Raw genomic sequence first — 15521 nt, forward strand, 5'->3', positions numbered from 1 at the left:
TGACCTGTATAATATGTTCTTCCCCAGGTACGTCCTCTATCCTCTTGACCTGTACAATGATAGTGCCTACTATGCTTTAACCAAGTTTAAGAAGCAGTTCCTCTATGATGAAATTGAAGCCGAGGTAAGAGGGTCACTGTGTTTCACGGATGGGTCGTCGCTGACATTAATGGGTTAATCCCAAGGTGTATATCGGCATAATTTTGTCTAATTCTTCCGTTCCAGGTGAATCTGTGCTTTGACCAGTTTGTGTACAAGTTATCAGACCAGATCTTCGCCTACTACAAGGCCATGTCCGGCAGGTACAGAGAACTACTGACCCCTAGAGAATTTTGGCCGTACATATTGTAAGATTAATTTTGGCCAAACCTGTCGATTTCAGCTGGACTGTCCTCCCGACGATCCTCTGATGTGAGATGTCAGTAGATAGAGTGATGGGGCAGTTGAATATTAACATGCCCGATCCTGTTTGCTCTCCTGATAGCGACCTACTACCCTCATCCCAAAAGGAACACATGCATGCACGACGAAGCTGAGCGTGCACCTATATGGGGGAAGAGAGTGATAGCTGTCAACCAACTGAGACCAGGCAGTGTTAAAGGGGTTGTCTGTATCGGTATGTCATGTGTCAGATCCCTGACTTTGACGCACGCCGTATCGTTACCAGCAGATGATGATTGATTTAATCAGCCATCATGTGCCTTTAACCTTTAAATCTCTGACGGCGGCCTTTCTTGCAGAAATTCTTCTGTTCAGGAACCGATTTTCAGTTGCGGACATTTCGGCAGCAGATCGGCCACGTGTGAATTAACCCTTTGTGGTAGTTATGCGTTATGCGTATTCTTCTTCCAGCGTCCTGTTGGATAAACGATTCCGGGCAGAATGTAAGAACTACGGCGTGATCATTCCTTACCCACCATCCAATCGCTATGAGACATTGCTGAAGCAGCGACACGTGCAGGTGCGGAATCCTTGGTCTTTGTATTGATCGTCCTCCTTGGGCTGAAGATGATACATTGCCGATAATCATATATTCATCTTCCCTGTAGCTGCTGGGCAGATCTATTGACCTGAACAGGCTGATCACTCAGCGGATCTCAGCCGCCATGTACAAATCGCTGGATCAGGCGATCAGTCGCTTTGAGAGTGAAGATCTGACCTCCATAGTGGTGAGTGTCATCTGTACAGCAGTAATAATGAGGGATGTTCTGGTGTCCGGCCCGGCCACAGGTCCAGCCCGACCACAGGTCCATCTTGGCCACATGTCCAGCTCGGCCACAGATCCAGCCCAGCTACAGGTCTGACCTGGCCACAGGACCATCCTGGCCATAGGTCCTGTACAGCCACAAGTTCAGCTCGGCCACAGGACCAGCCTGGCCACAGGTATAGTTTGGTCGCAGGTCCAGCCCAGTTACAGGTCCAATCTGGCCACAGGTTCAGCCCAGCCATATATCCTGTACAGCCACAAGTTCAGCCCGGCCACAGGTCTAGCCCAGCTACAGGTCCTGCCCGGCTACAGGTCCAGCCCAGCCACAGGTACAGTTCGGTCACAGGTCCAGCCCAGTTACAGGTCCAATCTGGCCACAGGTTCAGCCTGGCCATATATCCTGTACAGCCACAAGTTCAGCCCACCCACAGGTCCAGCCCAGCTACAGGTCCGACCTGTCAACTGGTCCCTTGGCCCGAACTCAACTACATCATAGGTATATATGAGGCTGTTGAGCTGGTCCAGACATGGCGGTCTGTTCCATTATTGGGACAGATATTGATCCCAACAGTGGGACCTATAATTATACTTTATCTTGTTGATATTCCCCAATTCCCAAACTCCGGTGCTGCCATGACTGACAGAATCTTTTTCCCTTCCACCATCTTTCCTAACCATCACCTATAATAACCCCCTTCACCCATTGTCCATGTTTCCAGGAACTAGAATGGCTCCTTGACATCAACCGCCTCACGCACCGACTTCTATCCAAGCACTTAACATTGGACAGCTTTGACGCCATGTTCCGAGAAGCCAATCACAACGTGTCCGCTCCGTATGGAAGAAACACCCTGCACGTCTTCTGGGAGCTCAACTTCGACTTCTTGCCCAATTATTGCTACAACGGCTCAACCAACCGGTGGGTGCAGCTATTCCCATAAAATGTCACAATGTGAATATACCCTAAACGTGGAAGGTCCCTATTGAGTCAGTGTTACCTTGTGGGTGTCATGGCCGAGTCTTAAGACAACTATGGAATCTGTAATTTTTCTCTAACCCTTTTCATCTCCTTCTTCAGGTTTGTCCGCACAGCCATCCCATTCACCCAGGAGCCGCAGAGAGACAAGCCTGCCAATGTACAGCCTTATTATCTGTATGGATCCAAGGTCAGTGTCTTCCAGTACTGAGATCGCCATGACAGGTGCCTTCTCTATATATTCTTCCATTTTTGAACTTCTAGACTCAAGGATTCATTTCAGGCACATTTTCCAATCTGTTACACAATTTTCTTCTAACATATCAAGTGCTAGGAGACTCCTGCCTTCTTAAAGGGGATCTGACACCAGGTCAAAAGTGACCAGTTATTCATCTTATTTTGTTCCCGCTGATCTCCTGAGCATTACGTTTTTTAGTGTTTCAAAATCTGCCATACGGTTTCAGAGATAGGGGACTTTTTAATTAGTGCTACTTTATTAGGGCTTTACAAAGGGGGCGTGGCTCACCAACTATTCATGCAGACACACCCCCAAAGAATCTCTGAGTAACGCCCCTTTGAAAATACCATAAAAATTAACATTGAATAAAAAGGCTTGTATCTCTGAAACCACTTGGCGGATTTTAATAAAACAAAAAACGCAATACTCAGGGGAGGTGTTGGAATAAAATAAGAGCAAAAACTGCACACTTTTGTCCTGGTGACGAGTCCCCTTTAAGCTGAATTTACGCTATGTTTTTTAGTGTCGAATTGTGCATATACCAAATGTATCCTTACATCCTTTTGGCCTTCATTGAGCTAGTACACTATGGTGTGAATTGACTCTTGTTTCTTCATGGACCAGTCCTTACTCTTTTTTTTGGATTTTTTCATTTTTTTAACTCTTTTCTGTAGCCTCTCAATATAGCCTACAGCCACATCTATAGCTCTTACCGAAATTTTGTGGGTCCGCCACATTTCAAAACCATCTGCCGCCTGCTGGGATATCAGGGCATCGCTGTGGTGATGGAGGAACTACTGAAGATTGTCAAAAGTTTGGTAGGTGCCTAGACTGCCGATTTCAACAGGTCAACGATATGTCCATAACAATAGTTTATTTGAGCGTGCGCATGTAATATTATGTTCTCGGCAGCACATGTCTTGTTTACACAGGACAGTGTGCTGCCGAAAATGATGATTGAACGGGAACGAGCTTCCTATGTGCTCTTGATTATCGGCCCTAGTGCAGTTACTTTCTGGGGATTTATTGTGACATCTCTCTGTCTTCCGTCCACAGTTACAGGGTACCGTATTGCAGTATGTGAAGACTCTCATTGAGGTCATGCCAAAAATCTGTCGCCTGCCTCGCCATGAGTACGGATCTCCAGGTAAAGTCAGATTGAATTATTGAGGTGATGGGTAAGGGATCCCGTAAAAAGAGGCTCCTGCAGGCATTTCTCCCTGCCGAATATACAGCACATAGCGCACATCTCAGCTTTGGTCGTGAATCCTACTAACAGTCAGAATGTAGAGGTCTTTTCAAACCAAGTGATTGAGATTGTGTTAAAGAGTTGTTCTCCTGTTCTTAAAATTGCTTAGACTGTATGAAAATAAGCAAGACTTGCTTCTTCTATCTGCTGTATTTTTCACGCAATGACAGCTTTTATCTAATATAGTGTACAGCTGGTTTTCATGGAGTTCGGGGCTTCCTGACTCTATCCAAGAGTGCACAGTAGTTACATTCCAGGAGAGGAGTTAACTCTTAAGGCTGGAGTCACACTTGGCGTAAGACAATACGCCACGTATTATACGTCTGTACTACGGCCGTAATACGGAGAAATGTTCCCAAAATATTGATCCGTAGTCAGGGTGTGTCAGCGTATTTTGCGCATGGCATCCCCCATATGTAATCCGTATGGCATCCGTACTGCGAGATTTTCGCGCAGGCTTGCAAAACCGACATCTAATGGATTTATGTGCTCAAATGTTCGGGAAAACATATATACAGTATATATATATATATATATATATATATATATATATATATATATATATATATATATGTCATTGAGACACATATATATAGTCTGTATTTAGATTTCATTCTGCGCGATAGCTGTGAAAAGTCGGTAATTCAATTGCCGGCTTTTCATTTCTCCTGCACAAACCCGACAGGATATGAGACATGGTTTACATACAGTAAACCATCTCATATCCCCTTTTTTTTGCATATTCCACACTACTAATGTTAGTAGTGTGTATGTGCAAAATTTCAGCGCTGTAGCTGCTGAAATAAAGGGTTAAATGGCGGAAAAAATTGGCGTGGGCTCCCGCGCAATTTTCTCCGCCAGAATGGTAAAGCCAGTGACTGACGGCAGATATTAATAGCCAGGAGAGGGTCCATGGTTATTGGCCCCCCCGTAGCTACAAACATCTGCCCCCAGCCACCCCAGAAAAGGCACATCTGGAAGATGCGCCTATTCTGGCACTTGGCCACTCTCTTCCCACTCCCTGTAGCGGTGGGATATGGGGTAATGAAGGGTTAATGCCACCTTGCTATTGTAAGGTGACATTAAGCCAGATTAATAATGGAGAGGCGTCAATTATGACACCTATCCATTATTAATCCAATTGTTTGAAAGGGTTAAAAAACACACACACATGATTTAAAAGTATTTTAATGAAATAAACACAGCGGTTGTTGTAATAATTTATTGCTCTCTCAATCCATTTCCAGGCCCTCGCTTGGCAAAATAATAAACGCACAAGATACATACCTTCTGATGTCAGATCACGTCCAACGAGGTAATCCATCTGAAGGGGTTAACTAATATTACAGGCAGAGCTGCGATAAACCACTCGCTCGTGCCTGTAATCCCCGGGTGCTGAAAGGAAAGCAGAGTGATCTGTACTTACATTGAGTCGCGGTGAGGCGCCCTCTGGTGGATGTTCTCATGAACTGCAGCCTGGGAACTTTTTCCCACGCTCCAGGTCATATGAGGACATCCACCAGGGGGCGCATCACCGCGACTGAAGGAAATGTAGGTCAATGACCTACATTTCATTCATTCGCCGGGGAATTACAGGCACGAGCGAGTGCTTTAGCGCAGCTCGTGCCTGTAAAATAATTAACCCCTTCAGATGGATTACATCGTGGGAAGTGATCTGACATCAGAAGGTATGTATCTTGTGCGTTTATTATTTTGCCAAGCGAGGGCCTGGAAATGGATTGCGAGAGCAATAAATTATTACAACAACCGCTGTGTTTATTTCATTAAAATACTTTAAAATCATGTGTGTGTGTGTTTTTTAACCCTTTCAAACAATTGGATTAATAATGGATAGGTGTCATAATTGACGCCTCTCCATTATTAATCAGGCTTAATGTCACCTTACAATAGCAAGGTGGCATTAACCCTTCATTACCCCATATCCCACCGCTACAGGGAGTGGGAAGAGAGTGGCCAAGTGCCAGAATAGGCGCATCTTCCAGATGTGCCCTTTCTGGGGTGGCTGGGGGCAGATGTTTGTAGCCAGGGGGGGCCAATAACCATGGACCCTCTCCTGGCTATTAATATCTGCCCTCAGTCACTGGCTTTACCATTCTGGCGGAGAAAATTGCGCGGGAGCCCACGCCAATTTTTTTCCGCCATTTAACCCTTTATTTTAGCAGCTACAGCGCCCAAATTTTGCACATACACACTACTAACATTAGTAGTGTGGAATATGCAAAAAAAAAGGGGATATGAGATGATTTACTGTATGTAAACCATGTCTCATATCCTGTCGGGTTTGTGCAGGAGAAATGAAAAGCCGGCAATTGAATTACCGACTTTTCACTAACACCGCTGCGTATTTCTCGCAAGTCACACTGCTGGTCCGTGTGGAATCCGTATTTTTCTCGCACCCATAGACTTTCATTGGCGATTTTTTTGCGCAATACGCTGACAAACGCAGCATGCTGCGATTTTGTACGGCCGTAGAAGACCGTATAATACTGAACCGTAATATACGGCTGATAGGAGCAGCCCCATTGAGAATAATTGTGCCGTATGTTATGCGAGTTTTACGGACGTAGTTTCTGCGCTCTTACGTCCGTAAAACTCGCATGTGTGACGCCGGCCTAACATTCCGGCCACCTCTATCTAGTCCATTTATTTCTATACAGCAGTTACCTGCTCACCTCCCACCCTGACCCTATCATCTTCTGAAGAGATGCAGTTATAAATCACCAGCTGGCAGCTTTCAGAGCAGGTCTGCTAATCTGGGCTTTCTGCTTTTACTGTCCAGAGCTGTATGCTTGTTTAAATACCTTGTTATCTCATGCACACTCACGCTGAATGTGTGACAGCAGAACTTGTGCCGAGCTTTATAGTTCTACTATTACTACAGTTCTACTAGTCACCAGAGCTGTCACTCAAGGATGAGAGTCCGCCCTGCCAGAGACGAGGAAGTAAGGAGACTGCATTGCTCTGAGCTGCTTGAGACACTTAAGGATACCCCTTTAAAGCCATATTCCAAACAAATTCATGCATTCCTACAGCCATTTGCCACATTTTTACAATGTGGTAATTTCCCGCAAGGTTTTTATAGATGAAACAAATTTAGGGTATGTTCACACTGAGTCTTTTTGCTGCTTTTTTGGAGTGGAAACTGAGCAGAAACTTCACGTTTTTGAGGCATTTTAAGTATTTGAAGAGGATTTTGTTGAGGTTTCCGCTCCGTTTCGGTTTTATGAGTACACTGTGTGTACATGTAGCCGTTAAAGATTGGAGGTTTCACTGTCTGCATTTATTAATGACTTGTAGGCATCCTGGAGTTCTTCCACCATCAGCTGAAGGACATCATTGAGTACGCGGAGCTGAAGACCGATGTCTTCCAGAGCCTGAGAGAAGTTGGTAACGCCGTGCTCTTCTGTCTGCTCATCGAGCAAGCTTTGGTACGAATTTCATGAACCTCATTAGTTCTTCATGACTATCTATAATAGAGAAGACAGTTTAAAGAAAGTTTCTGTATCAATTCATCATGTCTTTTTTAAGATCTCTGCTTGTTTGCGTTCAATGGATAAAAACAGATCTGTCCTGGTCATGTCATGGACTCACAGGTGCCGCATCATGGGACAACTTGTGCATCTGTCCAATCATCACTTGGCCAGGACTAGAAGTAAACGTGGAATTGTCCCTATTGAGTGACTGCAAGCAGAGATCCTAAAACCTTGAAGAACTGATACAGAAAGCTAGTCGATAGTCCGCCATGCTTCTACTACCTAGTAGACCTCACGGCGATGACGTAGGCCAAGATGTCGTGGTGGCTGGAGATACTGCAGGTAGGAGAAGGTTCCCATTGCTCTCGTCCAGTGGCCATGGAATACAAGCAGGGTCCTGCGACTCGTTTTGCTCAACATTAGCACATTATCAACTCCTCGTATTTTATTCACTGTTTTAAATCTTTTTTTTTGCTATAAACATTTTTTTCTTTTCCCAGTCCCAAGAGGAGGTTTGTGATCTCCTTCATGCCGCGCCGTTCCAGAACATCCTGCCTCGTGTGTACATCAAAGGTGAGTCCGGCCTGGTACCCCATGTATGAGCAAGTTGAAAGAGTTTAGGTTGTCTGGTCCAGAATGACAAGTCAGCAGTCACTGTGTGCTGTGAGAATTCACCGGGAATGGTGGGCAAGTATGCGATATGCCTACTCCCGGCCAGAACTCGCCTAGTGGGCGCAGCTTTGCTCAGTACACTTGTGTTGAGAGAGTCCATGCCCCGTCTAGTGGCCAGGAGTATGCATATAGCATACTTGACCGCCGTTCCCGGCGCAGACACCAGCGCACAGTGACTGCAGACTTGTCATTCTAGACTGGGCTGACATGTGCAGCCCATTAAATATATCCAAGTGCTGACCATTGTGCCATAGGATTTGATGGCCATAGACGTGAGATAACATCCGGCTCGGCCGACTGCTCAAGTGTTTACAACGGGGAGAGATGAGAAAGCCGCTGTCACCTGACAACTAAAGGATTGGCCAATAAAATCCCAATTGCCCGTTCCTTCCCTTCGGAACGTCCCCATACACATCAGATGGTCGGCAGGCCCATCAAAATCGGCATTCATTTAATGTGTATGAGGATCATTGGTTGCACCCCTGTTCCATCACGTCATGAGCGCTGTTTTTTTTTCTCCATTAGAGGGGGAACGTCTGGAGGTGAGGATGAAGCGTCTCGAAGCCAAATATGCTCCACTGCATCTTGTCCCATTGATTGAACGACTGGGCACACCACAGGTATGGAAGACATCAGCTGGGGCGTAAGTAATGGCGATACTGGCACTGACACGTGAGGTTGGCATTCCACAGTGCGCCTGTCGAAAAGCGGCTGTCACCCATGGGCAGTCATAGTGACCACTGAGGTGTTACCTGCAGACTCGTGCTGTCATTTTCCCCTTCAAAGGGTAACACATCTTGTAAATGGCAGCCTTAGGATGAAAACCTTAAAGAAACACCCTCTCTGGCCTCCTTATATTAATCCATTTGGTGGCGCTTCGTGAATCTGAGGAGCACAAGAGCTTCTAAAGGTCGAGAGATGACTCCAGAAGTGTCCAGTAGACCCATACAAATCCAGCGCAATCATCTCGCTAAAAGAGTGTATCATCATGAATGCCTTCAGTGTTTTGTAAGAAAAATAGACAGTAAGGTTTCTCCTTGTGGAGACTGACAAGCCAACGCTGGCATGCCAGAATGAGGAGACTTATAGGCCATGCATGCTCCTCTGGGAAATTAAATATGCAAACTGTCTCTTTAGAGAGGAATAGGACTTCCACCCATTGGAAACAGTGATCCTAAAAGTCAATATCGACTCTTTAACAAGCCTTGCAATAAGCCAAACCAGAATCTCAATTTGCAACACGGTGTTTCGGGGGTGTTGCCCCTCATCAGAGCAAAGTATGAGATCCCATTGGCAGGACACTAGGAAACTATTTAGAGGAGAGATGACAGTGATGGGCTGTGATTGCTAAGAGGGTGATAACATGAAGAAATGTTCCTGAATTTCTCCCAGGAGACGCTATGGGAGAAGAGTTGACTTTTCCTCTTGTTATCACTTCTCCCACAAAACCAGAAACTTATCCCCAACTGTTCATGGAATATTTCTCCTAACCTGATATCTAATAACGATACAATAATATGACGCCTTATATTCTAGTGTAATATGTCTGACTTCTCGTCTATCTACGCTCTTACAGCAAATCGCCATCGCCAGGGAAGGTGACCTGCTGACTAAGGAGAGACTGTGCTGTGGTCTGTCCATGTTTGAAGTAATCCTGACCCGGATACGCAGTTACCTGCAGGACCCCATATGGCGCGGCCCCCCGCCCACTAACGGAGTGATGCATGTGGATGAATGTGTGGAGTTTCACCGGCTCTGGAGCGCCATGCAGTTCGTTTATTGTATTCCCGTGGGGACCAATGAATTTACAGCAGAGTGAGTAACGGGGGGCATTTATCATATGGTCGATAGCAGCGCCCCCATTTTTTGATTAATGCTTTTTATTTTTACTTCCATGCAGGCAGTGCTTTGGAGATGGCCTGAATTGGGCAGGTTGTGCCATTATCGTGCTACTCGGACAGCAGCGTCGCTTCGATCTATTTGACTTCTGCTATCACCTTCTGAAAGTCCAGAGGCAGGATGGGAAGGATGAGATTATCAAAAATGTGGTGAGTACAATCTGCAGGAACAGGGCGCATAATGGAGAACAAGGAATCGTGTTATATCTGGTGCAGGACGCGACACAGAGACCAAAAAGATCCGGCGTAATATTCTGCCCTCCCTGAACCGGGTAGAATGCAGTCCCCATGGCCCCCAGTGTATAACATCTGACCCCTCGCCCCTTGTGTATAATTTCCGACCCCTCACCCCAGTGTATAATATCCAGCCCCTTACCCACAATGTATAACATCTGGCCCCTCGCCCCCCTCGATGTATATTATCCAGCCCTCCATGTATATCATCTGGCCCCTCGCCGTGCTGTCTGCCTTTACTAGGCTGGTGGTTAGACTCACTGATACCAGCGCGATCCTGTAAAAGGAGCCACCAAGGTACAAGTTATGTCATTTCTTCCTCCTAAATCTTCCCCTGCCACCTGTGAGTGATATTATTGAGAAGTAGAAGGAACTTCAGCAACTCAGCCACAAAGTGGAGACCCCATGGGGGGAGTTTGGCGGTAGAAGATGACCGGCCGCGCTGAGCCGGGACTCAGTCCCATCCAACACCTTTGGGATGACCTAGACCGGAGATTGTGACCCCGGCCTCTCCCCAACATCAGGGTCTGATACTGTTGTATCTGTAGAGGGGCTGACTCCATATTAGTGGGTGTGGAATGATAGGCCATAAACTCTCCCGTGGTTGTAATACGGTGTATATTTCTGATCGTATCACCTGATCTCTTGTCTTCCCTCCAGCCACTGAAGAAAATGGCAGACCGAATACGAAAGTACCAGATCCTGAACAACGAAATCTTTGCAGTCCTGAACAAGTACATGAAATCTGTGGAGAGCGACAGTTCCACGGTGGAACATGTACGGTGCTTCCAGCCCCCCATCCATCAGTCACTGGCGACCACCTGCTGAAGCGAACGCAAGGGATGAAACGATCTGGACGGTTTTGACAGATTCCATGTTGTGGTGCATGTTCGTCCTTTACACCGTCATGATGCTGTGGAAACGCCAGGACTGTACAGGAAGTAGCCATGTAACGGGGTGTGCGTTGACTATCACTCCTATCAGGGTCTGTGGTGGTTAATTACCGATCGCCGACGGAGTTTGCCGAGATCTTGTGACGACAGAGCAGTATCAATGTTTTTTTTTACTGGTTTGAACCAAGTTTTAAGTATTTTTTTGATCTACTAATCATAGACTGACGCTTCGAGGGATTGTCCAGAATTGTGCCGGAGAGGACTCTTTGTGCTGGAAATTGTGCTTACACCTTGTAATATACATCCTGTACACAATCCTAGTAATTAAAGGGATCGACTGCCACTTCACCCTTCCAGGGGTCACATATACGGTACTGCACAAGGACCCCTCTTACTCCTTTAGGTATACGGACCCCAAAGATTAGATTTCGGAGATCACTGTGGAGGGCACGAATGTTCGCTACCTAAATAAATGAGGTTATGTGTATGGACCGTTTTATGAACGCGCTGTGGTCATATCAGCCCCCATAGTCACGGTCCCCGAGATCTGCCCCCCTATATTACTGTGAGACATAAGCACATCCTAGCCGTAGTTGTAAATTGCAGAGGACCCCTTTAACCGTCAGTGTCTACCTGCCCTATTTATTGTGACTGTACAGTGTTGTGCAATTCTCATCTGCTCGAAGAATATTTCGCCAACTTCTACATGTTACCGGTGGGTCCAGTTTACCAGTGAGGGGGGGGCAAGAAAGGCCGATGAATGTCGCCCACTAACCGCCCGTCGCACACAGTCATATTGTATCACGGATATATAGGTTTTTTATTTTAATTATTGTATTTACGTATTGTGGTAACTTCATTTTTTATAGTTTTTTTGGTCTTTTATTTTATTTAGTTCTTCTATTTAAATTATTTTGCTTTCTTGCTTGTGAATAAAAAGAAAGATAAATTCTCATAAATAGACGTGGGACTAATTTTTATTCTATATTTTATTTTATGGTTGTAATATAAAACCCAATATTAGTGCAGTCCAGTAATAGTGGCACAGTGATACGCGGTGAGCAAAAGGGTAACAATGTTGTGAACTTTTGATTTTCAGGCTTCATATCTCACCATTTTTGAACATGAGACTACGATCATTTTATAGACAATCATCTTGGTTATCTCATACATAAATTTGACTTACCGCTATTTATCTTATGCTTAGTTGTGTAGATTCTTGTCATGTCACTGCATTGTTACTGCTTTGCTCCTAAAAATTAAAATTGTATTTTTTTATTATTTTGTAAATCCACATTTTGGCTTTCAGCACTGCCTGGATCCTTTTGGACATGCTCTTGGTCAGAATCAAGCAGGTCTCTTGTACATGTTTCCAAAAGTTGGTGCCTACTGGTCGACTCACTTGTGTATGTATACAGGTTTTTCTCCTACGCCTCATTGGGGGACACAGGACCATGGGTGTTATGCTGCTGCCACTAGGAGGACACTAAGTAAACAGAAAGATTAACTCCTCCTCTGCAGTATACACCCCTTCACTGGCTACAATTTCCCAGTTCTTGCTTAGTGTCTGTAGGAGGCACTTGGGTCCATTTCTAGACCCCAATTTTTCTTATTTTAATTTTAATTTTCTGTAAATTTTTATTTTTTATTTAACGGAGTGAAGGGGGCGACGGATCCCTTTTTTATAGGGCCTGCTCTCCCCCGAACCAGCAACAGGCGAGCACGGCGAGTATACCTCCCCGTCCCTCTCCTGCGACGCTGGAGCACGCCAATTTTACCGGGGCGACGGTTCCCACTTGGTCCCGATCTCCCTTCCCCCCTGCTGCGGCGAGCACACAGAGTCCACTCTGATGTACCTCTCCGGGGGCTCCACAGACAAGGCCCACTATGGCGTTGCACAGGGTTATTCCATGCCCTGCAACATCTTCAGAAGGCGCGAGAGGCGCCCTGCATAAGCTGAAGAGGATCTGAATGGGAGGAAGTGCAGCGCACAGCTGACAGGGGGACCGGCTACCGGAGGGCACTGTAAGTACACATCCCTCCTGCCCCCCGAAGCTCAGGGGAGCGCCGGCGTTACCTGCGGGAGTCCCTGGGGAGAGGCACCGGGGACCTGCGCTGTCAGCGACGCTCTTTGCGGCCTCGCCTCCGCACATCGCCGGGCAGGCCGGAAATTTAGTCCCCGGCTTTTTCGGCCCGAGTAGGCCTCAGTGGGCAGGTACCTCCCACGGCCGCAAAACCCCGCCCCCCTTTTCGGCGCTTCTCGTCTGGGACGAGAGGCGCCCTGCAGTTCTCGGGGGCCATATTTCTTCTTCTCTGCAAGGTGGCCCACGCATCCACCTGCAGCCCAAGAACCGCCACCGCTCATTCCTCCCCGGGGACACACACAGGATCGTGGGTAAGCTGCTTCAAGAAAGCTTAACCCTTTCCCTGCATACTACCCCGCTCTGTCTCTAAAAGACACTATGTCTCAATCCAAGGAGACCAAAAAGGGTAACAAGAAGCACACAGTGTTTTTCACTGTTTGTGCCACTTGCAATAAGGCGCTGCCCCGAGCTTACAGTAGCCCGCTGTGTGCGGATTGTGTCACAGCCTCTGTGCAGCCACCTCCCACCGCCGCCGATATCGCCGCCGAGGCCGCAGCCGTCGATCCTGTAGAGCCTAGTTCCCCGGAGTGGGCAGCTACTCTGTCACGGTCCGTGGCTTCCCTGGTCAGGGCAATTGACTCCCTCCGGGGCCCCCCTCCAAGTCAGACCGCGGAGGATTCAGACGACGGTACGGACCCATCCTCCAGCAGGGGGCGTACCCTGTCACTTTCTACCCGGGGTTCTAGAAAACGGGTTCACGTTTCGTCCCCTGACCATAGGCCAGCGGGTCCTTCAGCGCCTGCAAGCTCTGCTTCCCGGTCCCCTTCCCCAAACCCAAACGACTCTGAATATGAGTCCGACAATTCCTACCTTCAGGAATCCTCTCCCTCCCAAGAGTCTCTCAACTCTCTCATCGAGGCAGTCAACCAGACCTTGAAGGTGACTGAGGACTCCGTATCCGCTCCCGAACACGCGGTGTCATTCAAAAAGACTAAACGTGTTCAAAAGGTTTTTGTCACTCACCCTGAGTTTAAGGAGATTGTACAAAAACATAGGGACCGTCCAGATAAACGCTTCATGGGGCAAAAGTCCATCGAGGCCAAATATCCTTTTTCTCGGGAACTGATCAAGGACTGGCTGCAGTCCCCTTCAGTGGACCCGGCTGTGTCACATCTCGCGTCTAAAACCATCCTGTCTCTCTCTGACGGTTCCTCCGTGAAGAACCCCTCTGACCGCCAGATTGACTATCTGGCTCGCTCCGTCTTTGAGGCCACAGGAGCCTCTCTCTTCCCTTCCTTCGCCGCCTCTTGGGTGGCTAAGGCTATGGTCTCTTGGACCGAGACACTTTCCTCGACCATCCAAGTTAGTGACTTATCTCCAGAAGCCATCAGTCTGGCTAACCAGATAGCCCAGGCCGGGGACTTCATGGTCAGCGCCTCAATAGACGCAGCTAATTGCGCCGCACAGTCAGCCGCCAATGCAATCTCCATCAGGAGAGCCCTGTGGCTCAGGGATTGGCAAGCAGATTCGGCTTCCAAGCCCTGCCTTACCAGGCTGGTCGGTTATTTGGAGAAAAATTAGACCAGATGATCTCGGATGCCACCGGAGGAAAAAGTTAATTTCTCCCCCAGCAAAAGCCTACCCGGCCTTTTCGGTACCAACAGCAACCTCCATTTCAGCCTTTTCGTCACAATGCCAACTGGTCTTCTACATCCTCTGCCTCCGCATCAGGACGCGGTTCGCGCGGTGGCCGAGGCGCCCAGGTCTCTTACAGACCAAACCGTAACTGGAAACCCAGACCGAGACCACACGGGTCTAAGGGATCCACATCCGATAGATCCTCCCAATGACTCCTTGCATCATCCGGAGGGCACCAACAAAGTAGGCGGACGCCTGCTCTTGTTCCGTCAAGCCTGGCTCTCAGTCGTTTTCGACGGATGGGTCAGGGAACTGGTGTCCACCGGATACAAAATAGAATTTTCCTCCCCTCCACCCATGCGTTTCTTCCAGTCTTGCCCTCAAAAGTCAAAGGCCACAGCGTTCCTCCAGGCAATACGGGCTCTACAAAAGGACGGAGTCATCATTCCGGTCCCCCTAGAACAAAGATTCAAGGGTTTCTATTCGTGGTCCCCAAAAAGGACGGATCGCTACGCCCGATCCTAGACCTCAAACTCCTAAACAAATTCGTCAAAATCTGACACTTCAGAATGGAATCCCTCCGTTCTGTGGTCGCGTCTATGGAAAAAGGAGAATTCCTGGCGTCCATAGACATCAAGGATGCTTACCTGCACATACCAATCTTTCCTCCGCACCAACAGTTCCTCCGCTTCGCATTTCGCGGAGAACATTTCCAATTTGTGGCCTTGCCCTTCGGTCTCACCACCGCTCCCAGAGTCTTTACGAAGGTCATGGCGGCTGCCATGGCCATTCTTCATTCCAGGGGAGTTGTGGTACTGCCGTACCTGGACGACCTGCTGATAAAGGGTTCTTCTTACCTAGCCTGCGAGGAGTCCGTCGTTCTCACGGTGGATACTCTCTCTCGCCTGGGTTGGAAGATAAACTTCCAAAAATCCTCT

The 15521-nt window shown here is 47.5% G+C and overlaps 1 protein-coding gene across 1 annotated transcript in view; it reads left to right on the top strand.

Moving 5' to 3' along the window:
• Positions 1-11821, top strand: part of CYFIP2 (cytoplasmic FMR1 interacting protein 2) — a 64042-nt gene extending 52221 nt beyond the window's left edge. Inside the window, exons 19-32 of the mRNA XM_077266427.1 lie at positions 28-124; positions 226-302; positions 853-961; positions 1050-1169; positions 1927-2126; positions 2286-2373; positions 3096-3239; positions 3478-3568; positions 6989-7119; positions 7665-7737; positions 8362-8456; positions 9413-9651; positions 9737-9884; positions 10629-11821. Coding sequence (XP_077122542.1) covers positions 28-124; positions 226-302; positions 853-961; positions 1050-1169; positions 1927-2126; positions 2286-2373; positions 3096-3239; positions 3478-3568; positions 6989-7119; positions 7665-7737; positions 8362-8456; positions 9413-9651; positions 9737-9884; positions 10629-10796 — 1780 coding nt within the window. The 3' untranslated portion in view covers positions 10797-11821. The remainder of the gene's footprint in view (positions 1-27; positions 125-225; positions 303-852; positions 962-1049; positions 1170-1926; positions 2127-2285; positions 2374-3095; positions 3240-3477; positions 3569-6988; positions 7120-7664; positions 7738-8361; positions 8457-9412; positions 9652-9736; positions 9885-10628) is intronic.
• Positions 11822-15521: the final 3700 nt, after the last annotated feature.

This window comes from Ranitomeya variabilis, chromosome 5 (assembly GCF_051348905.1).
Source record: "Ranitomeya variabilis isolate aRanVar5 chromosome 5, aRanVar5.hap1, whole genome shotgun sequence".
NCBI lineage: Eukaryota > Metazoa > Chordata > Amphibia > Anura > Dendrobatidae > Ranitomeya > Ranitomeya variabilis.